Here is a 24704-nt window from a genome sequence, read left to right as displayed (position 1 = left end):
CTTGATCTCCAAAGTGATCATAACAGCAATGGATGAATTATTGTGTCCCTAATCTTCTTTTTTTATTTTCCTAATCTTCATCAACACTTGGGATTGTCAGATTTTTTCCCCAATTTAATGGGTTTGGTATTATTTCTTTATGGTTTTAATTTGCATTTCCCTGATTACTAGGAGGTTGGAGTTAGGTAGCTGTTCATATGCTTACTGATCATTTGTATATTTTATTCTGTAAACTCCTGTCCACAGCCTCTTCCTATTTTGCTATTGGTTGTTGTAATTTTCTTATTGATTTTTAAGAATTCTTTATATATTTTGGATATGATTCTTTTTTCAGATGGATGTATTGCAAATATTATCACTCACCCCATGGCCTATCTTATAACTTTTTATGGTGTCTTTTAAGGCACAGAAAATGTAAATGCTAATGCAGCCTAATTTATTTCTTAATCGTTTGTGCTTTGGGTGACTTGGTTAAAAAAGGCTTTTCTTGTTTCAAGGTCCTAAGTCTCCCTATATTTTCCTCTAAAAGTTTAAAAATTTTGTTGTTTTATATTTGGTCCGACATCCGTTTCTTTGTGAAAGGAGTTGTAGAGAGATCTTTCTTATATGGATAACGATTGTGCTCTCACCATTTATTCCAGTCATCTGAAATGCTAGCTTTGTCATAAACCAAATTTCCCAAAATGCGTTAGTCTTTTTGGGGGCTCTCTATTTTATTCCTTTGGTCTATTTGTCTATTTTTGAGCAATACCACCCTCTTTTAATTACTGTAACTTGATAATAAGTCTTGATTTCTGGATGAGCATGTATTCTCACATTTTTTCAAGAATACCTTGACTATTTGGTGTCCTGTACATTTTCTTTCTCCTTTTTTTTTAAGATTTATTTATTTATTTATTTATTTATTTATTTATTTATTTATGATAGACATAGAGAGAGAGAGAGAGGCAGAGACACAGGAGGAGGGAGAAGCAGGCTCCATGCCGGGAGCCTGACGCAGGACTTGATTCCGGGACTCCAGGATCGCACCCTGGGCCAAAGGCAGGTGCCAAACCACTGAGCCACCCAGGGATCCCCTCCTTTGCATTTTCATATATGTTTTAGAGTTAGCTTCTTTTAGAAAATCTTTGTTGGGGTTTTGATTTAAATAATGACTTCACAGCTTAATTTTGGGATATTGACATCTTTATGATATTGGATCTTTTAAAAATATATATATAAGCATTGCAAATATCTCCATTTATTTAGGTCTACAAAATCTTACCATGAAGTTTTACATGTTTTCCATATACATCTAACACCCTTTATTAGGTTTATTACTGGATACTTTAAGATTCATTTTCATAATTGAAAAAAACACCTTTACTTATCATTTTAACTGTGTATTTTTTAGTATTGAAGAATTTAAACGACTTGCAGATTGGGTTCATGGGAAAAGTCTACTCTAGTTTTCTCAGCTTTGATAAAAAGTGTTAGAACCTTTGGAGGAAGGAAAAAGGCAAAATATTTTTTTTAAAGCAATTGAAAATTGAAAAAAAAAAAAAAAAACTGTGGGTTGGTGGAAGGAGGGAGAGAGGTGTAGAAGAAATTTATAAAATGCCAAAAAGTATAAAGTGTAAAACAATGCAATGAAATTCAATGGCCCAGGTTTTCAGGCTCCCACTAGCTTTTTCCAAAACATCTGCTGCTTAGAAGTCCTTGAATATGTTAGTGTCCTACAATTATTTATATGGTTGATGCTTTCTCAAAATCAATCCCATCCATTTTTGACACAAATGGAAGCATAAAATATACAACAGTTCAGCTTTTTTCATTGAACAATTTATATGTAATCTTTCTAGCTCATTATGCAAATAGCTAAACAGTAGTTCATTTTCAGTTTCCTATTGGTAACCATTAAGTTGTTTCCAGGCTTCCTCAATAACAATATGGCAATCAATAGCCTTAAAGTATATATGACTGTACACATACAGAAATATAAGATGGACAGACAGAAATGCATATGTAATTTTGATAGACTTCGCCAAATTGCTTTCTAAAAAAGACTGCAACAATTTACAATTCCAACAGATGCAAGAGAATGCCTGTTTGCATTGCCTTCATTCACGCTCACACTTTATATGATCAAATTTCTTAATGAATAAACATCTCATTTTTATTTTCAATTGGCATTTCCTTATTTATGGGCAAATGGAGTGTCTTTCCTTGTCCAACCATTTGTATATCTTTTTCTGCCCTATGTCCATTTTTCTATTTTTGCCTTTATTGATTTGTAAGTATTTATGATATAATAGGGAAATTAGCCATTTATCTGACATATAAGTTGCAGTTATTTTATTATTTCTCAAACTTTTCATGTATTTTTTATTTTGTATTTGTTTTTATTTCCCCACTCAGAATTTCTTTTAATGCCCATTTTTTTTCCTTTGGTTTCTGAGTTTTGCCCCTTACCTAGAAAGACTTTCCCCATTCCAAGATTTTTATTTTTTAATTCTTTCATCTTCTATTCTAGTACTTCACATGCTTTTTCATAGTGAAATATACATATATATTGTTTAATTAGCTTGTCAATTCCATACAAATCTTTGTTGGGATTTTGATTAAAACAATAACTTCATAGATTAATTTGCAAAGTTGACAGCTTTGATATTGTATTTTCCTATAATAAATATGGTATATATCTCCACACAGAAAACTGGGATTTTATAATCCATATACAGATAGCAAACTGAAATATATATATATATTTTTTTGTATAATAGTATGTATGCAATACTGTCAATGCCCTAACACCTTTGAAGTCTTCCCCCTCCCCCACTGTGCTCTATGTAGATTATAAACTTCTCTTTCCCCAGTAGAGGGAAGAATTTCTAATTCCTGTAATAACTGATTTCTGAGGTAAACTGTGTATGTATCACTAAACAATATAGGTTAGTTTTGCCTTTTGTAAGCACTATTCAAATGGAATGATATGATACTATGTGTGATTTTTTTATCCTTTGCTTCTTTCACTCTGTTACGCTTGTGAGATTATTTCCTATTGTTGCATGTTACAATGAAATAAGCAAATGAGAGCTGATTTTGTATACTGACCTTGCTTCTAGCATCCTTCTTAAATCTACTTATTAAATAAATATATTGTGTATAGATTATTTTAGATTTCCACATACGTAATCACATTATCTAATTGTGTAGGGCACTAAAGGACAATAAAGAATTTAACATTTTTCTTTGTATACTTTTTTACATTAATTTTATTATTATACATACATAATAGTATTCATTTTTAAAGTCTTTCACATTTTCTACTCTTTTTTAATGAAGTATTTCATACCTACAAAAATACACAAACATGTATATAAAATGTATAAAGAATAATATCTGTGTATCCAACAGCCAATTTAAGAAACAGAATATTACTGCATTTTTATTTTTTTTAAGGTTTTATTTATTTGACAGAAAGAGAGAGAGAGAGCGAGAGAGTGCTCAAGCCGGGCGAGAGGCAGAGGAAAAAGCAGGCTCCCTGCTCATTAGGAAGCCTGATGTGAGACTCAATCCCAGGACTCCAGGATCATGACCTGAGCTGAAGGCAGACACTTCCCAACTGAACCACTCGGGCACCCCATTACTGCATGTTTAGAAGTCCCCGATGTGCCCTCTTCTTCTCAAGGAATTATTATTCTGAATGTTGTGTTTATCATTCTCTTGCTTATTATAATTTTACAACATATGTATGTAGCCCTAAATGAAATGTTGTTGTGTACGTTTTTCAGTTTTATATAAATGATATAATGTAAAGAAAAATACAAATATGCAGAATACAAATTAATGACAGTTTTATTTCCTGTTTAATTGCATAAGTTTTTTCTTTGTTTTGCCTTATTATACTGGCTAGGAGAGCCAATAATATGTTAAACAGAAGTGGTGAAACTGGGTATCTTTGCCTCATTCCCTATCTCAAGGTAGAGAATGAGGTAGACTTCTAATATTTTATCATTAATTATGATGTTTGCTATAAGTATTTTTGTAGGCACTTTACCATATTAATGAAGTTCCCTTCTATTACTAGTTAGCTAAAATATGTTTTTATTTTTAAATCACAAGCCTAGAAGCTAAGGACAGAAGAATAACACTACAGATATTGAAAGAGGGGATCTGATCCCTGGGTGGCTCAGCGGTTTAGCGCCTGCCTTTGGCCCAGGGCGCGATCCTGGAGTCCCGGGATTGAGTCCCTTGTCAGGCTCCCTGCATGGAGCCTGCTTCTCCCTCTGCCTGTGTCTCTGCCTCTCTCTTTCTGTGTGTCTCTCAGGAATAAATAAATAAGATCTTAAAGAAAAAAGATATTGAAAGAAATGAGAGTCACCTAAGAATTTTATACCCATGCAAGAAAGCACTCACCTGTCCTATAAAAGAAATATCCATCATGTACTGGCCACACTGTTTTGTGGCCATAAATAAAACTTGACAGATTCAAAAAAATGAAAATTTCATAGAATATATTTTCTAATCAATATTTTAGAATACAATGAAGAATGAATAAAGACCTTCCCAAACTATTAACTACTTAGAATAAAAGTAATCTCTAAATCAATATGTAAATCAAAATTGAAATTTAAAAAGTATCTAGAAAGTAATGAAACCTATGTTTTGGTATATTATACCCATATCCAAGGAAAAATCATAATCTTAAGTGCCTTCATTATTAAAGAAGATGGAAATCAAAGAAATTAATAACTCATTTTAGGAAGTCAAAAATGAACCACAAATAATCCAGCCAAAGTAATTAATAAAAATAAAAGCCAAACTCAACACCAAAAAAAACCAAATAATCTGATTAGCAAAAGGACAGAAAACCCAAACAGACATTTTTTCAAAGGAGACATATAGATGGCCAACAGACACATGGAAAGATGCTCAACGTCACTCATCATCAGGGAAATGCAAATCAAAACCACAATGAGATATCACCTGTCACTTGTCAGAATAGATAGGATCAAAAAGACAAGAAATAACAAGTGTTGGCAAGGTTGGGGAAAATAGGGAACCTTCATGTACTGTTGGTAGGAATGTAAATTGGTGCAGCCACTGTGAAAAACAGTATGAAGATTCCTCAAAAAATTAAAAATAGAGGGATGCCTGGGTGGCTCAGTGGTTTAGCGCCTGCCATTGGCTCAGGGCGTGATCCTGGAGTCCCGGGATCGAGTCCCGCATCAGGCTCCCTGCATGGAGCCTGCTTCTCCCTCTGCCTGTGTCTCTGCCTCTCTCTGTGTGTGTCTCTCATAAATGAACAAATAAAATCTTTAAAAAAATTAACCAAAGTCTTAAAAAAATAAAATAGAAATAGAAATACCACATGATCTAGTAATTCCACTACTGAAAATGAAAACACTAATTCAAAAAGATATGTGTACTTCTATGTTTATCACAACATTATTTACAATAACCAAGGCATGGAAGCAACCTAAGTGTCCACTGACAGATGAACAAATAAAGAAGATGTGGTCTATATATACAGTGGAATATTATTCAGCCATAAAAGAATATGCAACAACATGGTGGAGCTAAAGAGTATCATGTTAAGTGAAATAAGTCAGACCAAGAAAGATGAGTACCATATGATTTCATTTATATGTGGAATCTAAAAAAAAAAAAAAAAAGAATAAACAAACAAAAAGCAGAAACAAACCATAAGTACAGAGAACAAACTGATGGTTGCCAGGGTAGAGGAAGGTAGAAGGATGGACAAAATGGGTGAAGGGGAGTGGGAGATACTGGCTTCCAATTATGAAATGAGTAAGTCATGGGGTTGAAAGGTACAACATAGGGAATACAGTCAACGGTATTGTAATAGGGCTGTATGGGAACAGTTCGTAGCTACACTTGTGATGTATAGACTAGCATAATATACAGACTTCTTGTACACCTAAGCTAGTGTAACTAGTGTAACATAACTAGTGTACATAGTGTGTCAACTATACTTCAATTTTTTAGAAAAAAATTTTTTTTTTATTTATTTATGATAGTCACACACAGAGAGAGAGAGAGAGAGAGGCAGAGACATAGGCAGAAGGAGAAGCAGGCTCCATGCACCGGGAGCCCGACGTGGGATTCGATCCCGGGTCTCCAGGATCGCGCCCTGGGCCAAAGGCAGGTGCCAAACCGCTGCGCCACCCAGGGATCCCTAGAAAAAATTTTTTTAAGATTTATTTATTTGAGAGAGAGAGCAAAAGAAGGAGAGAAGCAGATTCTCTGCCCAGTGCAGAGCTCCATCTCAGAACCCTGAGATCATGACCTGAGCTGAAACCAAGAGCTGGATGCTTAACCAACTGAGGCACCCAGGCACCCCTAGAAAAAACAATTTTTAAGGAAAAGCCAAAATTAGTGAAATCGGCAATGATATATTGGAAAGAATAAATCTTAAACCTAATTTTTGTATTGTGATAAAATATACGTAATACATTTGTCATTTCAACCATTCAAAAGTGTACAATTGGGCAGCCCCGGTGGCTCAGCGGTTTAGCTCCACCTTTGGCCTGGGGTGTGATCCTGGAGACCTGGGATCGGGTCCCACGTCGGGCTCCCTGCATGGAGCCTGCTTCTCCCTCTGCCTGTGTCTCTGCCTCTCTCTCTCTCTCTCTCTCTCTCTCTCTCTCTCTCTATGTGTCTCTCATGGATAAATTTTTTTTAAAAAGTGTACAATTCAGTGACATTAAATACATTCACAATGTTGTGTAACTGTCACCACTAACTATATACAAAACTTTTTCATTGTCCCCAACAAAAATTCTGTACCCATGAAACAATCCCTTTCTCCCTCCCCCAGCCCCTGGTAACCTCTATTCCACTCTTTGTGAATTTGCTGAATCTAGGTACTTCATGTAAGTGGAATTATACAATATTTGTCTTTTTGTGTCTGGCTTATTTCACTAAGCATAATGTTTTTAAGGTATATCCATATTGTAGCATATATCAAAATTTCATTTCCTTCTACAGTCAAATAATATTGCATTGCATGTATATTCCACATGTTGCTTATCTGTTGCTGGACACTTAGATTGTTTCTCCTTTTGGCTATTATGAATAATTCTGCTATGAACAAGTGTACAAGTAACTGTTTGAGTCCCTGCTTTCATCTTTTTTTTTTTTTTTAGATTTTATTTATTTATTCATGAGAGACCCAGAGAGAGGCAGAGACATAGGCAAAGGGAGAAGCAAGCTCCATGCAGGAATCCTGGGACTCCAGGATCATGCTCTGAGCCAAAGGCAGGCACCAAACTGCTGAGCCACCCAGGCACCCTCTGCTTTCATCTTTTGAATGTATACACAGGCATGCAATTGCTGGATCATATGGCAATTCCATGCCAAATTTAATTTTTTATAAGATCAACAGATATTTCATGCCCACCATTAAAGACAAAAGAGAAAAATCAAATACAAACAATATTAAAAATGAGAAAGATCATAGAACACCAGATATAAAAAAAGGAAAAGAATTGTAAAACAATACTACATATAACTCTATGACAACCAACTTGAAAATCTAGAGAAAATTGTTGAATTCCTAGGAAAATACAAAATTGACACCAAAAGAAACAGAAAATTTATTTATTTATTTTTAAAGATTTTATTTATTTATTCATGAGAGACACAGAGGGAGAGAGAGAGAGAGGCAGAGACACAGGTTGGGGGAGAAGCAGGCTCCATGCAGGGAGCCTGACAGAGACTCGATCCTGGGTCTCCAGGATCACGCCCTGGGCTGCAGGCGGCGCTAAACCCCTGAGCCACCAGGGCTGCCCCAGAAACAGAAAATTTAAATAGATCAGTTACCACAGAAAAGACTGGAAGAGTAAAGGTAATATAGGAATAGACGGGCACTTCTTAAATATAATAAAGAATATTTACCAAAAAAATTAATAGCAGATAACTTACTAAAACACGTAAAGCCCTCAAGCTATTTCCATTAGAATTAAGCACAAGGGTTAAATGCTCACTATAACATTATTATGCAACATTATTCGAAAGGCCCCAGTGAGGGATGTCTGGGTGGCTCAGTCAGTGTTTTAGTTCCATGATTTCCTTTCCCCTTGGTCTTTTGTTCCTGATGCTTGAAGGACTGTTTGAGTCTTGTTGGTTTCTTTCTTTTTAAAGCTCTCATGATTTGGAAGTTTAACATTCTGTTTCCAGTCTTCTGGTCTATAGTACCTGTTCAGGGCCTCAGGAGTCATTTTTTTTTCTTTAAGATTTTATTTATTTATTTGAGAGAGAGAGTGAGCAGAGAACATAAACAAGGAGTGGGGGGAGAGAGAGGCAGAGGGCGAAGCAGACTCCCCACTGAGGGGGAAGCTCAATTTCAGGCTGGATCCCAACATCCCCGGGATCATGATCTCAGCTAAAGGCAGACACTTAACCGACTGAGCCATCCAGGCGCCCCTCAAGAGTCATTTTAAGTATTAACCTCACCCCTCTGTTTACCCACCGCAACCCCCCATCCTTTTTCCTGTTTTTAACATCCTCAGATCTTCCTGATCACTTCAAATCCTTTTAGAAGTAGTGAGTTTCCACATGACTAAGTGAACTTGCCCAGTACATAGATACTCATTTCTCCCTTTTCCCTCAAGAACAGTGAAGACCTGAGAGGAGTTGAGGCCAGCGTGGGGGACAGGGGACAGCAGGAGGAGGCCTCCGGCCTTCCTGGGTCCGAGCTGACTCAGACCCGGCTCACTCGAGGGCTGTGCCATCCCCACCGTCCCAGCCAGCCCCGGTCCGCACACCCCCCGGGGGGACACTGCTCCCAGCTCCCTGCAGGCCGGGGTCGCTCTAGGTCGCTCTAGGTCGCTCTAGGTCCTTTGCACCTTGGTCCCCGCAGAGCCGCGGGACCTCAGGAGGCCCCGAGCTCGGCCACTAGGGGGCACCGGCGCGCTTCCTCGAGGAGACCGTCCCGGGAGCGTCAGGGCTGGCACCGGCCGCTGCACAGTCGCACGTCGGCTGGGACGGGCTCCGGGCCAGGTGCGGGACATGCAGGCTCCTCCCCCCGCCCCCACGGCCCGGCCGGCGCGGGATGCAGGTGCAGCATCTGCACCCCCCCCCATCCACGCCCCCACCTGCGAGGTCCTGGAGCGGGCGGCCCCGCGGGCGGGAGGGACCCAGAGCGGAAGCTGCGCGGTTAGAGACCCGAGCCTCAGCCCTGGGCGCGCGGGACCGCGGGGGCTCCCGGTTGGGTTCGAGACCCCAAACTCCCGACCCTCACCCCAGCCAGGAGCCGTTATCTCAACCCTGCCGCCGTGCCTGAATCTCTACCGTTGGAATCCCTCCATTTATTAAGGAAGACCCGTCAAGGGCACATGTGTGAACCACATGGGTTACCCAGGGACAACTCGTTAACCCTTTGGGACGCAGAGACACGTTAGCACAGATTAATTTGCGCCGAGGTGAGGTACGATTGAGGTGGCGAGACCTTCGGGCCGTAGGTCCCTGGGGATGTGGCTATTATTACCTGGAGGACTAAAATAATAGTCATTGTTTATTGACTTGGTCCTTGCCAGGCAGCTGGGAGCTTTGTCGCATCATCTCTTTTGATAAAACAGCATTTTGAGATCACTTGGTTAAGGTGAGATCTGCTGCTTTTCTCCACCGTGATGTTACTATGTTTCCCCTTGCAATAAATATTGGGGGAGGGGATACTGTGAGACTATGACATACTGTTTCTCAAGTTTGCCCCCTGCTCCTCAGTGTCCTTGGTCCACTCTGGAACACGACTCCATGCTGTCATTGATGGTTTGGGCGCTTGGCTCACAGCCTTCCTGTCACCCCAATCCTGCCATCTGCCTAAGTCAACGGTATTAGCCTCCCCTTGCCCCTCAACTCTGGTTCCCTGGTTACTGCCTCTTGCCCTGGTTTGACACTCCCCTGACTCAGCTTCCTCCTCTGCTTTCACATGACTCCGATCCTTTCCCTCCCTCTCCCCTAGAGGACTCTACCTTGGCAGTTACTTCGCTGCTGACTTCCCACATCCTTCTATCTCTGCAAATAATATCACTTATCACTTTACTGGGAACAACCAAGCCTCGAGCCTGCACTGCTTCAACTCCCTAATCCTTTCTCTATGTTCTCCAAATATCTCCACCTCCACAGTCATCCTCCTTCTAACCAATTTCGGGCCAAGAAAAGGGCTTTCTGAGGCCAGCTGGAGCTCTGAGAGCAGCCTGGTAGAGTAGGAAGGACAAGGACTTTGGGGTAAGTCAAGGTCTGGTGTGGATCTTGGTACCCCCCGTTTACTAACCATACTTTACAACCAAGTTGTTTTGGGTTTTTCCCCTTTGAATTTCCTGAGCATCAGTGAACTTACCAATGATGTCTGAATAGAAATACTAATTGTTAGGGGTTTTAAGAATTAATATCAGTGTGTGACAACTGCCTGAAATGGATACTGTCATGTAATGTTCAATAAATGGTCGGTATTATGGGTATAATCATTCACGGTATGGGCCCCTGCTCCTCTAAAAACGTCATGCATTATCTCTCCTCTCCCATATTTTCAGCCTGTCACTCTCAACTGGTTTCTTCCCTCAGCTTATAAACCAGGTCAAATCTCTCCCACCTTCAAAAACAAACCACAAGAACAGTGCCATAAAGAAATCCACCAAGTCCCTCAAGTACTCACACCTTGTCATGGAAGAAGAACGTCCCAAGCAGGATTTCTTGGCTTCACTAATTCCTTCGAGATTTCTATTTCGTGTGGGAATCTCTTCTGTGGCTTTTTGATTCAGAGAATTGGCTCATTTCATCAATTCTGGAAAATTCTTAACTCTTAGCTCCTCAAATATTGCCAAAGAAACACATATTAGGTTTTCTGTATCTTCCCCTATTTATCATTTCTGTATTTTCCATCTTTATGTCTCACTAGGCCTCATTCTGGACGATTTCTTCTGACTTATCTTCTTTTCCACTGTTATTAACCCTTCTATTGAGTTCTTAATTGGATTATTGCAGTTTTTAGTTCTATAATATCTAATTGTTTTAAGGTTCTATTATTCATTTATTTGAGAGAGAGGGAGAAAGAGAGTGCAAGCAGGGGGAGGAGGAGAAGAGGGACAAGCCTCTTCTCCTCAGTGAAAGCAGAGCTGCACGTGGGCCTCCATCCCATGAACTTGAGATCATGACCTGAGCTGAAATCAAGTCAGTCGCTTAACTGACTGAGCCACCCAGATGCCCCTCTAATTTTTTTTTATCTGCATTGTTGCTTTCAAAATTTCCATATCCTTACATAAAACTTTTAATTCTGCTTTTATCTCCTTGACACAGTGTGTGTGCATTGCTTTATTGGTTGTACCTAAGAACTCTAATATCTGATATCTTGGTAGGTCTATTTCTATGGTTATGGCTACTGTTGATCCTGAGACATGTTGTTTTGTCTCACATACCTCTATGCCTCTGTTCTCCTGGACAAATTATATGAAATGACTATTTTGAAAATTAAAAGAGACCAAGGATCTTCTTCCAGAGGGATCCACCTTTCTTTTGCCAGCACCCAAGAGCACTCAGTCCAGGAACAGGGCTTGAGGAATATTCTAGCGGGTAGACTCTCTATGTAAGCAGAGGATGGGCTTATACTGGGTTTCCACCTTGGTAGACAGTGACTGCCAACTATGTCCCTCCAGCTCTACGATCTAGATTCTGAGGATTGGCAGACAACCCCAGCATGTCTTTAGGACAATGTGGAATGCAATATTGCCCTTCCCACTCACCCCAGAAGCTTGACCTATTAGCTGCCTTCTCCCAGACAAGGAACAGAGGTTCACCCATTTAGGCTCTTACCCCTCCCAATTCTACTCTCTTAATTCCTCCTTTTTTTTTTTCTTAAATATTTTAGTTATTTATTCATGAGAGACACAGAGAGAAAGAGGCAGAGACACAGGCAGAGGGAGAAGTAGGCTCCATACAGGGAGCCCGATGCAGGACACGATCTCAGGACTCCAGGATCACGCCCTGAGCCAAAGGCAGCCACTCAACTGCTGAGCCACCCAGGTGTCCCATTTTTTTGTTGTTGTTTGTTTTTGTTAGGACTTCGATGTTATTAAGAAGATGGTTTGAGGGGCAGCCCTGGTGGCTCAGCGGTTTAGCACCGCCTTCAGCCCAGGGCCTGATCCTGGAGACCTGGGATTGAGTCCCACGTCAGGCTCCCTGCATGGAGCTTGCTTCTCCCTCTGCCTGTATCTCCGTCTCTCTGTGTGTGTGTCTCTCGTGAATAAATAAATAAAATCTTAAAAAAAAAATGATTTGAGGTCTCCTGTAATTTCTGTTATTTAGAGGGAGAGTGGTTTGTACCTTAGTCCAGGAACGCACATGCCAGGAAATTGCTAATGCCCTTCATACTGCTTTTCTGTCTGAACTTCGATCCTTCTTTTTATTCATCTGTAGTTGAACTTTTTATGGGAAGGCATTATAGTCTGGAGAGCAATTTACAGCAAGTGACTGGAGATTGCCTAGCCATGCCCCTGGGTTCACTAGAGGGCTTTAGTGGGGCACCTTCCTGTCTCTTCAGGAGGGCACCTTCCTGTCTCTTCGACCATCCATCAGGATATGAGCATCGCTGGAGTGGGTGCTGGGCTTCTGGCATGCTAATCTGATATGGATTTGACCCCGAGGTCTATATAAGTGGGTGGACAGTGTGAGCAGACTTCTTTGAAGGGAGCCACCTGGGAAAGAGGCCTGTTCTTAGGTAGGTAACACTTACTCAGACATGATGCCTTCATGAAGCCTGCTCTGACTCCCCTAACATGGACAGGGTCTCTCCCTGCCTTGTCTCACACGGTCCATTCTCAGTGCCTGCTACGGAGTCCACATCACCCTCTACCTAGTGTAATCAAGATTTTATGTACACATCATGCTTTCTCTTTTGTGATGGTGGGGTTGTTTTTTGTTTGTTTGCTTTTTTTTTTTTTTTGTCTGTTTCATTTTGTTGGCACTGGTTGACGAGGCTTGAATTATTTCTATTGCTCAGTGCATGTCATATGCACAAAGTCCTTTGGCTATTTTATGGATTAATGTGTCCTCTTTTATCTCTCTTCTCTGCTCTCATTCCCCTTTCTCTACAGGTCATTATTTTACTGTATCTTTTTTAAGATTGATTGATTGATTGATTGATTGATTGATGAAAGAGCGCAAGCTGGGGAGGGGCAGAGGGAGAGGGAGAAGGGAGTCCTCACTGAGCAGGGAGCCCGACGGGGGTGGGGGGGCTCCTAGCTGTCAAGGCCATTGTCTGTGGGCTCTCAGCCCCAGAAACCCAGAACAGCTGGCAGCAAAAGTGGATCTCCTCCATGATGACAACACCACAGGCCAAGTGAGGGCAGGAAGGCTGTGATCCAGGTGCTGCGGCTTTTCAGGGGGCTACTGAGGGCAAGAGCTGTACAATGAGTGCCCAGCGAGCAGCATGGACAGTATGTCTGCAGCTGACCAGCGACATGCTGCCAGGGTAACCAGAACTGATTCTTGGGCAGCAAGATTCCATAATCATCCTTAATGTAGGAGCTGAAGGGAAATTCTGCAAGATTCTAAGGCCCTCTGTGAAAAAGCAAAGACTAAGACCCATTAGAATATAGATGCTCAGGTAAATCAGACTGGACTGATAGCCCCAGGCTGGTGAAACCTGGTGTATTGGTACCACAGTCATAATAACAAACACAACCGTCATGCTGTGTACCTTCCTCACACATTAGCTTATACCTGGGCAGAACAGAGGCATGAATGACAGCACGGGGACCAAAGAAGTATTATCAAGGCACCCTCTTCTGTCCTCTGTGAGCACCTACCTGAAAGGTGAGCCCACCTAGTCAGCCATCGTTGGGCTGTCCTCACCCTCCTGGCAACGTAGAAAGTGCATGGCATTTCCTGTGAGAAGTCCTAGGCACTTCCCATCAGGGTGGCATCCTGCCCTATGGGGACCACGTCCTACCAAGAGACATGAGGACAGAGGTGGTGGCAGCAGGTGCCTGTGGAAGAGGGGGAGGAAGCTGTTGCTTCTCACTGACGTCCTTACTAAGTTCTTCTGTCCTCCAACGACAAGCAGATGGTGACAGGGGAGACAGGGGTGACAGGGGAGGGCCTGAGGGGCTGCTCTCCCTCTCCACGTGCTGGGATAAGCAGATCACTGTGTCTAGTATTCTTCCTGCTGAGCTCGTGGTGGCTGTAATGAAACACACATGGCTAGTGCAGCAGCACGATGAAGCTGGGCCAGGCAGCAAGACCATGGCCTGCCCGGTCACTGTAGCCATGTGTGATGATGTGCCTTCCAGCCACGGGAGACCCGGGGTTTCCTCACTACCTTCTGCTGGCACTGCCTCCAGCCTCTGGCACTATGGTTGCTCCTCCCAGCAAAGGGCAGGTTCCAGGTACCACCATGCCCCAGGGGGCCCAGTGAAGAGCTCGAGACCCTCGAGGCAGAGGTCACGCTGCAAGATGGTGCATCCAGGCTCAGAGCTGTCCTTTCAAGATGCCCACCGGTGGGCAGACCGAGGGGTCCTTAGGGCCACCACAGTTTGACTTCCTATCTATGCCATGAGCCACGTTCTTATTTACCTGGGCTTTTAGCATCTGGATGGCTTCAGAATCTTTTAGTCTGTATGTCTCATTGTGTAAAGGTGGTTTTGGGGCCTCTGTGGAAGGTCAGAACCAGAGACAGTCTCTCTCCTGACAGGTTTGAGGGTGGAAGGGTAGAGGTAATATGGGAAGACCCCTGGAGAGTGGGCATCTGGATGAGTCTTTCCAGTTCTCACTGGCATGATTCCTTCAAAGAGGTTTAGGAAGAAGAGTATGTGAGGGGCCCATCACTGACAATGTGTGTGTCTGCATGTTTTTTGGTCCTCTTTGGAGACACTGTTAACAGATCAGAATCCAAAACTGCCCTCTGGGATGCAGGCTGATTAGGTGAGAGAATTCCCTATACTAATCTGAAGAAAGTCTGGATGGAGAGAGAGTCAAGCAACATGCTTGAGCTTGAAGTTGTTGATGGGCTTCTTCTTTCCTCTTTAATTTTAATGTGAAAATTTTTTTTGAAGCATAACAGAAATACAGGAAAGTATCCAAATCCCAAGTATACAGCTACATAGCTTTCCCCTAAGTCACCTGTGTAACCTGCACCTAATCCTCATGCTAACCACTATCCTGGCTTTCAACACCTTAGGTTAGTTTTGCCAGTTTGGGGACTTTATATGAATAGAACCATATATTGCTTAAGGACTTTTTTTTAATTTAATTAATTGATTATTTATTCATGAGAGATAGAGAGAGAGAGAGAGAGGCAGAGACACAGACAGAGGGAGAAGCAGGCTTCATGCAGGGGGCCTGATGTGGGACTCGATCCCAGGTCTCCAGGATCACGCCCTGGGCTGAAGGCAGCGCTAAACCGCTGAGCCACCCGGGCTGCCCTGAAGAACCTTTAAGAACAAAAATATCTGGGGTGCCTGGGTGGCTCAGTGGTTGAGTATCTGCCTTCAGCTCAGGTCATGATCCTGGGGTCCTGGCATCGAGTCCCGCATCGGGCTCCCTGCATGGAGCCTGCTTCTCCCTCTGCCTATGTCTCTGCCTCTCTCTGTGTGTCTCTCATGAATAAATAAAATCTTTAATAAAAAAAGAACAAAAATATTTAATACTCAACATCAAGAGTTTTACTTTGGGATGATGTAATATCTAATCATCATCCTCACATATATAATAAAGCCTGCTGTGCACGTAAATGCCTTTTGTAAACATTTCTGTTTTGTTTTGTTTTCCAAATGGTAGAGGTAGGAATCAATGAAAAAGGGCTGAGTCTCCCTTCTGGGTCAGTGAGAAACAGAGCAAAGAGTGATGCTGCAGATGTGCCTGCAGGTGTGAACACAGCCAGTGCAGAATGCACTCTCAGAGTTAGAGAGGAGCAAAGCCCCAGCCCTGGAAAGTTCAAGAATTTTAGACAGAGCATTGGACTTCCCACACCCCAGAGTATGGGACAGGGCTCAAGTAAATTCATATGTATTTCAAAAGACAGAGTAGCTTCTGCTAATATTTGGGTTACAAAGTAGATAAGCATTTCCCTAGAGAATACACGAAGAACTCCAGATCCCCATGGACTTATGGTCATCCCTATTTGATGTGAACTGGTGGTTATTCCTGTGTGACATATACCTGCACAAGTTGGATGACAGGGCTGAGTCAAACGTAGCATGCCTAAGTCCGAAAGACGGGAGAGGAAGGCTCCAGCCACAGATACCAGAAGGGACCAGAGAATAAAACCCCTGCTGATAGAGGTTGCCATTCAGCCACCTACACAGAAATGTTGCTACTAAGTACAGAAGGCACTGGGAGGGTTTCCAGGACCAGCGCTGGGCAGGAGACTAAATCTCAAAGGAAAAGTAAAAAGTGAAACTTCTTTGCCCCTATAGTAGCCCCAACAGTTGAACCACAAACAGCGTCCAGCTGAGCCTCCCAGAGAGGCAGGGAGCCCACACAGGTGGGAGGAAGAGGGCAGGACCCACCCGCCAACAGTGACCCCAGATACCAGAGGTGGTTCTCAACCTGACTGCAAGTTCCAATCACCAGAAACCAGTTGGTTTTTCACCTTTTTTATTGTAGATAACATAAAATTTATCATCTTAACCATTTCTAGATGTACAACTCAGTGACGTTAAGTACACTCACACTGTTGTGCGGCCATCACCACCATCCCTCTCCAGAACTCTTCATCTTCCCCAACAGAGGCTCTGTACCAGTTAAACAGAAACTCCCCCAGTCCCCTCTCCCCCCAAACTCCTGGCAACCACCTTTCTATTCTGTGTCTGTGAATTCAATCACTCTAGATATCCCATATAAGTGCTATCTATTCATACACTATTTGTCCTTTTGTGCCTGCAGGGGAGATTTTAAAAACCTAAATCCCAGACCAATTAAACCAGAACTTCCAGGGGAGGATCTAAACATTTAAACATCTCCCTGATGGGCACCTGGGTGGCTCAGTGATTGAGTGTCTGCGTTTGGCTCAGGTCATGATCCCGGGGTCCTGGGGTCAAGTCCTGCATCGGGCTCCCCGCAGGGAGCCTGCTTCTCCCTCTGCCTGTGTCTCTGCCTCTCTCTGTGTGTCTCTCATGAATACATAAATCTCAAAAAAAAAAAATTTCCCTGATGATTCTAATGAGCAGCCTTGGAAACCCCTGGGTTAGAAGGTCTGAATCAAATTTACTTTCAGGAACCCCTTCAAATAGCAGACACATCTCAACACCTGCTGTCTGATGCCTCAAATTCCTTTAGTCATGGGCAAAGCTAAAGATTTTCCTCCTTCCACTGGAGATGAGGGGTTTACAATGACTAAAACACATCTGCTAAAGATTAATCAGTCAACAAGTGTGAGTGAGTATTATCAGACACCGTCTCCCTTTGAAAGCCAGAAAGACTCAGAGAGTAGCAGATGGTAAGTAACTGTCCAGTTGGGAGATGGGGAGAGACAGGCACACCCCGCCAGGGACTCTTGGTCACTTTGTGTGTGTGTTGGGCAGGGGGGTGATAAAAGCTAGCCTTGTTCACCTGTAATTGCCCTTAGGACCAACACATCTGTTTACTTGCCCAGTTTACTGGAATAGGGCCACTATGACATATGGTTCCGATTGACTGTATTTTTGCATGATTCTTGAGTCCTCCCCCCTCTGCCCCCTGCTACCCTTTTAATTTAACCACACTGATTTCATTACAAAGGAACTTCACTTACATGGGTTCTCATTGAGGCATGACCAGTGCCTTGTTCCTGGAAGACCTCTTTCTGTTGCTTGTTTCTTCAGAACTAGAAATACATAGAAAATGATAAGGTAGATTAAAGAGATGGAGAGAGACAAGACTAAAGGAGAGAGATGCAAACATATATAAGATGACAGAATGACAGGGAAGATCCACACCAAAATCGTGATGTTGGTTTCCCATCATGAAGGGAGGGAGGGATGGGAATGAGACTGGAAAGATCTGAAGGTTTAGTTTTCTAAACCCTGGAAGCAAACATGACAAAAAGTTAACACTTTTTCATTCAGCATTGGCATTTGTTATATTACTTTTTGAACCTATCTTTGTGCTTTTCAGTCCTTAAAAAAATGTCCATATGCATATATTTCTATATAAATAATTGTATGCATAAATATATGTGTATAAAGAAATGTTTTAATGACTGAGAAGAGCTCTTACAAAATGTTTCAGGTTGACAATTTTGTCATAAAATTAAATTACTAAAGCCTCAGGGAACATTTGAAAAAAAAAAAAATACACAATTTAATAGTCCCCATAAAATTACCACGTAGAAATTACTGCATTTTGATGCCTGTATATTCAAGCTTTTCCTCCATGCATTAAATAATTGCATCATTTCAAATTTTCAGACAAACCATGAGAGACTCTTAACTCTGGGAAACGAACAAAGGGTTGCAGAAGGGGAGGCGGGCTGGTGGATGGGGTAACTAGGTGACAGGCACTGAGGAGGACACTTGATGGGATGAGCACAGGGTGTTCTACTATATATGTTGGCAAAGTGAACTTCAATAAAAACAAAACAAAAAAAAAAACAAATCAAATTTTCAGATAGTTTCTGATTACAAAAATACTTTTCATTGGGCACCCCCGGTGGCGCAGCGGTTTAGCGCCGCCTGCAGCCCGGGGTCTGATCCTGGAGACCCAGGATCGAGTCCCGCTTCAGGCTCCCTGCATGGAGCCCACTTCTCCCTCTGCCTGTGTCTCTGCCTCTCAGTCTCTCTCTCTCTCTCTCTGAATAAATAAATAAATAATGAATACTTAAAAAAATACTTTTCATTGTAATATGCAGAAAAAGATAAGCAGAGACAAATTACTTATGGCTTTATGACCTGAAGAGCCCCCAACAAGGTTCTCAATGGCAAAAACCAAAATGTGATACTAGTTAGGAAGAGAAAGACATAACTGGAAAGATTGTAAATAGGATACATTGTCTATAGGGAGTGGTATTTTACTACAGTCTTTGATTTCATTTATCTCCTCCTCTAGGTCTTTATGTGATAAAGTTATCCAAACATTCAGTCAGATATTGCATGGCTGGACTGTAATACCAATTTGATCTTGGTTTGAATGTTTTTTTCTTTTATGGCTCAATCTGAAGGATTCACTCACTATTGCAATTGCCTTAATATTTTCTGAGGGCTTATTATTTAACATCCTCTACCATTTTTTCTTGTTTACTTGCATATTTATTTGTTTCTTATCTCTCTTCTTCATTGTGGTATCCTTAGGGCCAGAAGTTTCTGACATGAGTAGTATTATTGTTGAATGAAAAAATGAATCAGAGCCTTTAGTGGTCCTGCCTACATAGGATTGTGAAAGTGTCTTCCTTTAACTATCATGAGATACAAAGTCTAAGAAGACAACCTGGTGAGGCACCTGCTTTTCATCTACACCTCTTCCTCCCTACCTCCTCATATGGCTGCAATCCTATGTCCCTGTGTTATTCAGAACCACTTCCACAGTCAATACCATGTTCTTCTTTTTGCCTGTTTATCTTGTGCCTTGAGGAGCCTGAAATGTATATGTGATTTCCTCAGCTTCTGGTTCAATGAAATCATCAGTGTGTCCTTTGGTGGGCATATTCTTCCCTTTGATACTAAAAATGTTGAATTCTCAGGGTCCAGTATTGTAAGGATAGGAAAAAATATTTTGGTTAGCCATTTACTATTGCAGTAGCCTTAACACTTTTTAATTTATCATTTATCATTTTTAAAAAGATGTTATTTATTTATTTGAGAGTGAGTGAGTGGTGGGGGAGGGAAAGAGATAAATAGACTCCACTCTGAGCACAGAGCCCAGTACAGGGCTGGGGCTCAATCTCACAACCCCGAGATCATGACCTGAGCCGAAACCAAGGGTCAGCAGCTTAACCTATGGAGCCACACAGGCCCCTCTCATTTATCATTCTTTACTACTTTTCCCATTTGGCACTGAGGAGTGTAAGAACTACATTATCCCTGTGAAGGGAAGTCTGTGTGGTTAAGGCTACAGATAGGCTCCACCTTTCGTAGATTTGTTGGCAACTCACAACTTTCCACATATGGGATAAATAAAGTTTTATAGTTTATTTTTCTCTTGAAATTAATTTTTAATAGTAATTTTAATATATGATACATTATCAATTGTAATGTTAAATTTCTTTCTTTTTTAAAAAAAAAAAGATTTTATTTATTTATTCATGAAAGAGAGAGAGAGAGAGGCAGAGACACAGGCAGAGGGAGAAGCAGGCTACATGCCGGGAGCCCGACGTGGGACCCGATCCCGAGGACCCTGGGATCACACCCTGGGCTGAAGTCAGCGCTAAACCACTGAACCACTCGGGCTGCCCATGTTTAATTTCTATTACTAAAAACATTTAAAAAATTTTAAATATAATTAAAATCTTCATTTTTTTTAACAGGTCCTGCTTTGGTATTACTCATAGGACTACTTGAACAACTTCAGCATCATAGGAATTCAGCCAGGAATGTTAGAAACAACATAGTAAAATTACTAATAATCACTCACTCAATAAACCATTGAGTGTTTATTATGTATCAGACACTCTACATACCTTATTCCACTGAATACAACAAACCTATGAAGTAATTATTATTCCCATTCTACAGGTCAGGAAACCGAGGCTCAAGAAGACAAAGTAACTTGCCCATAGTCATATGACTTACAAGTGCTGGAGCCGGAATTCAGTCATTTAGTCACGTACAAACTCTGGACTTTGTCGGCAGATGAGTAGACCTGGGTCCCCATCCTGGCTCTGCTGTGCTAGCTGCTATATGTGATACCTGCACATGTGGTTTCACCCCTCTGAGGTTTAATATCACCTATAAAACCTGTTAAACAATAACTCTCTCATAGAGTTGTTGAGGGATTCAAATGATGAAAAAAAAGAAGTGATGTGGCTGGCACCAAGAGACAGCCAATATAAGAAAGTCAGCCACAGTCCTTAATTACCTCCTTCCCTCCCTTCTCCTTCTGGAGGGGTGGGGCGGAGGGCAGCGAGGAGAAAGGGTAAACTAGTGCCTGCCTGAGGTGCGCAGGTTGGAATCCCAAGCTTAGCTGACCTAAGTAAGGAACACACCAAGGTGCAGTGCCACAGGCCGAAAGAGATCCCACCCAGGGAGTGGCTCAGATGCTTCCAGCACAGACGTATGTCCCTTCATGTGTAGGAGGTAGGGGTGGAGTTGGATCAGGGAACTCTCACCGCAGCTTAGGAGCAGCCACTGTGCTGGTGAGGAGGGCCCGGGGAGGCTGCTGCTCGTCTACCTGCCAGCTCTTGCTCTGCGGCCCCTGCGCACACCCGCGACCATGGGCACCTTCCAGGGCCACCTGCTGGCAGGGACATTCTTCCTCATCTTCTCTCTCTACTACTCAGTGATGGTGTCCTTGGCGCTGCTACGGGGACAGAGGTACCTCCGACCCCCTCTGCCCCCGAGGGAGAAGCGAGGACACAGGTGGTGGCAGCTGGTGCCTGTGCAAGGGATAATGAAGGTGCTCATCTCCCTGGGTGGCATCATTCCCGAATTCTTCTACCCCCCAGGAGTGAACCGGCTGATGATAGTAGACTGGGAGGACCCCCGGCGCCCGTTCGTGTTCTACGAGAACTGGGACCACGTCACCATGTACGGCTTCTTCCTGCTTAGCGGCGTGGTGGACATCGCGAGCCGGGCGTGCCAGGCACGGCAGACCGCCAAGCTGGAGCAGGCGGCGGAGGCCCTGGCCTTCTGCGTGCTGGCGCTGCTGATGGCGGCGCACCTGGAGAACAGGGGCGCCCTGGAGATCCGCGTGCACGCGCTCTTCGTGGCGCCCGCCTTCCTGGTTGGCCTGGTGCTCGCCATAGAGGTCTGGGTGCCCGACCAGCCCGCGCTGTGGGTGCTCAAGACCTGGATGGGCCTGGTGCTCAGCAGCTGGATGGTGCAGCTGTCTGTGCTGATGTACGCGCCTCCCTCTGGGCAGCCCTGGAGAGCGGAAAACCCCGAGGACCTGGCCTTCCTCCCCATCTTCTTCTGCTGGCACCTGGCCTTGGGGGCGGCCCTACTGGCCGCCGTCTATGGTCTCTGCAGCCTCTGGCACCATCGCTCCTCCTCTCGGAGAGAGGTCCCGGGCGCCAAGTACCGGCCGTGTCCCAGGGGCTACAGCAACGAAGACCTGGAGAAGCTGGGCGCCGAGGGCGTGCTGCGGGATGAGGGCGTCTAGGCGAGCAGCGCCTGTCTCCGTGCTCTGCCTTTGGTAAGGAGAGTTTCCAGGGTGCCCACGGTGCACGCAGCACGGAGATGTCTCAGGATCCACGACGGGGCTTTCTGTCACAGGCGTCACCTTCCTTGTTCCTCAATAAACCTTTCAGCTCCTGGGGTTCCTTGGATCTGTTACTCTGTTCTCTCCAGGTCTCCCTCTCTCCTGCCTCACTGTCCAGTAAGGTTCCCGACCAGGGACTTGTGTGGACTCCTGTGATATGAGAACAGTAGGGCTTTACTCTGATGGCTTTTGGGATCCAAGAGAAGGCAATGCAACAAGGAGAGGGAGATGGGGGATCACTGGGGACCCCGGGAGGGTTCTATCAGTTTGAGGCAGAGCTGGCTTCGTCTGTGCAGCTCAAGGGTTTTAAGGTGTGAAGAGGGGGTTCCTTTTGGCACAAGGGTGAGGACTTCTGTTTTCTTCACTCCTCTCTCTGGTTTATTTACCTTAGGCGCTGAGCAGGATGCAGAACTTGTTTCCTCCTCGCTGTAGTTATTTTACATCTAAATGGAACGAGGCTACTTCTGCCTTCTGCGGGAGCAGAGGGGGTCAGTCAATGTAGCAGGTGCTCAAGTCTGAGAGGAGGCAAAGAGGAAGAGAGTCCCGGAGGTGGGTGGAAGAAGCAAGGATGGTGGAGATTAACTTTCAGTTGCTTGGGTTTTACTGTAATATAAAACTCCATTGTCACAACTCTTTCACTAAACTCTATGATACCAGTCTATGTGTGTCTTGTGTGAGTGATTCTGGGGCCAGATCAAAGAAAAGGCCCAGATTTCCGTTGGTGGGAGCAGAGGAAGGTGGAGAACTGCTATGAAATGCGGGGTGCCAATAAACTCAGTGCTTCTGAAGATGTAAAAACTTGGAGCGGAGAGAAAGCTGAGAATGCCAACCCCTGGAACATGCAGAGATTTTCAGCCAGTCATCGAGCTTCTCAACAGAATGAGAGAAGGGGCTAGTAAATGCATATACTCAGTGAAATACGTGAAAGCCAATTACATAAAAATACCTATCCTTGGGTGCAACTAGAAAGCCATTGCTTCTGCTAGCATGAGTCTGCATATGTGAGATGGATAAATCAGGCAATTGGAGATGTGAAGAGGCAGGAGGAAGGGTGGGGGTGCTGGCCACGGATGTAGAGAAAGGACCACAGAGAAAAGCTCTCTATCTGTCTGTCTGTCTGTCTCTCTCAGCAGCTGCAGTGACACTGCCTCTCATGCAGTTAGAAATGCTGTCCTCAGAGACCAAAAAGCTATCAGAAGTATAGAGAGGTGTTTGCATTTGCAAGATAGAAGACAGGTTGCACTCTGTCATCTGAAATGTCACCGGGCACCCCCCAGTGTGTAGCAGCATGGGAAATCGGCCCTGGAAACCAGGACGAGAGCTTGAGGCAGAGAAGGGAGCGAGGAAAGAGATGAAAGTGGGTCTAGGGCTAGAGTCAGGCAGCTCACACTGTTAGGGCTTGGAGGGGAGGAACACTCTGGATCTAGAGGAAGAGAAATGTGTTTTCCTGCAGCAGCTGGAACCAGGCCAGCCCCAGCTTCCTTCCCAGCAAAGCAAGAACCAGCCTACGGAGAAGCCAGCACCTTTCCTCTGTCCCCACCCTAAAAAGCACAGAAGCAGAGCCAGATTTGCCCTGAAGCGGCTAAAGCTCCAGCTCTAGGTCCTCATTCCACATCTCCAAATGCAAAGCCCTGGGAGGGGCCACAGCAAGGTGCTCATAGGATCACATATCATGGAAACCTTGCAAAAGCAAGATATTTCTGCATTCTTTTTTCCAAAGAGGGACCTCCTACCGGTATAAACTTTAGGCTCCCCCAAAACTGGCTTTGCCTCCACCCTGAAGGGTTAACACAGTTTTATTTTTAAGATGCCTTATGATAAATACATCCCCTGGCCTGTTGGAGTGGAACATTCCTTATTTGAGGATAATGGTAAGACTCTCTCCTTCAACTTGGAAATAAGAAGCTTAAAACTATTTTTTTTAAGATTTTATTTATTTATTCATGAGAGACACACACACAGAGAGGCAGAGACATAGGCAGAGGGAGAAGCAGGCTCCATGCAGGGACCCCCATGCAGGACTCCATCCCAGGACCCCAGGTTCATGCCCTAAGCCAAAGGCAGGCGCTCAACCACTGAGTCACCCAGGTGCCCCAGAAGTTTAAAAAATTTTTTTTCTTTAAGATTTTATTTAATAAATAAAAATTTAAAAAAAATTTAAAAAAGGGATCCCTGGGTGGCGCAGCGGTTTGGCGCCTGCCTTTGGCCCAGAGCGCGATCCTGGAGACCCGGGATCAAATCCCACATCGGGCTCCCGGTGCATGGAGCCTGCTTCTCCCTCTGCCTGTGTCTCTGCCTCTCTCTCTTTCTCTCTGTGTGACTATCATAAATAAATAAAAATTTTAAAAAAAATTAAGATTTTATTTATTTATTCA

At 43.4% G+C, this 24704-nt stretch overlaps 1 protein-coding gene across 25 annotated transcripts; it reads left to right on the top strand.

Annotated features, from left to right (window-relative positions):
• Positions 1-9216: 9216 nt before the first annotated feature.
• Positions 9217-22988, top strand: LOC112662770 (transmembrane epididymal protein 1A-like). Of its 25 annotated transcripts, none has more exons than XM_025451359.3 (6): positions 9217-9428; positions 9543-9607; positions 9730-9836; positions 10132-10233; positions 20646-20766; positions 21575-22988. In XM_025451359.3, the coding sequence occupies exons 5-6, from the start codon at positions 20763-20765 to the stop codon at positions 22228-22230; spliced, it is 660 nt and encodes a 219-aa protein (XP_025307144.1). In that variant the 5' UTR covers positions 9217-9428; positions 9543-9607; positions 9730-9836; positions 10132-10233; positions 20646-20762; the 3' UTR covers positions 22231-22988. The 25 variants fall into 25 exon arrangements, with proteins under 25 accessions (XP_025307144.1, XP_048961638.1, XP_025307142.1 ...); XM_049105681.1 differs by having other exon boundaries at positions 9217-9433; positions 9547-9607; XM_025451357.3 differs by having other exon boundaries at positions 9217-9433.
• The last annotated feature ends 1716 nt before the right edge of the window (positions 22989-24704 follow it).

This window comes from Canis lupus, chromosome 34 (genome assembly GCF_003254725.2).
Source record: "Canis lupus dingo isolate Sandy chromosome 34, ASM325472v2, whole genome shotgun sequence".
Lineage (NCBI taxonomy): Eukaryota > Metazoa > Chordata > Mammalia > Carnivora > Canidae > Canis > Canis lupus.
This window is presented reverse-complemented; position numbering and strand designations above follow the sequence as displayed.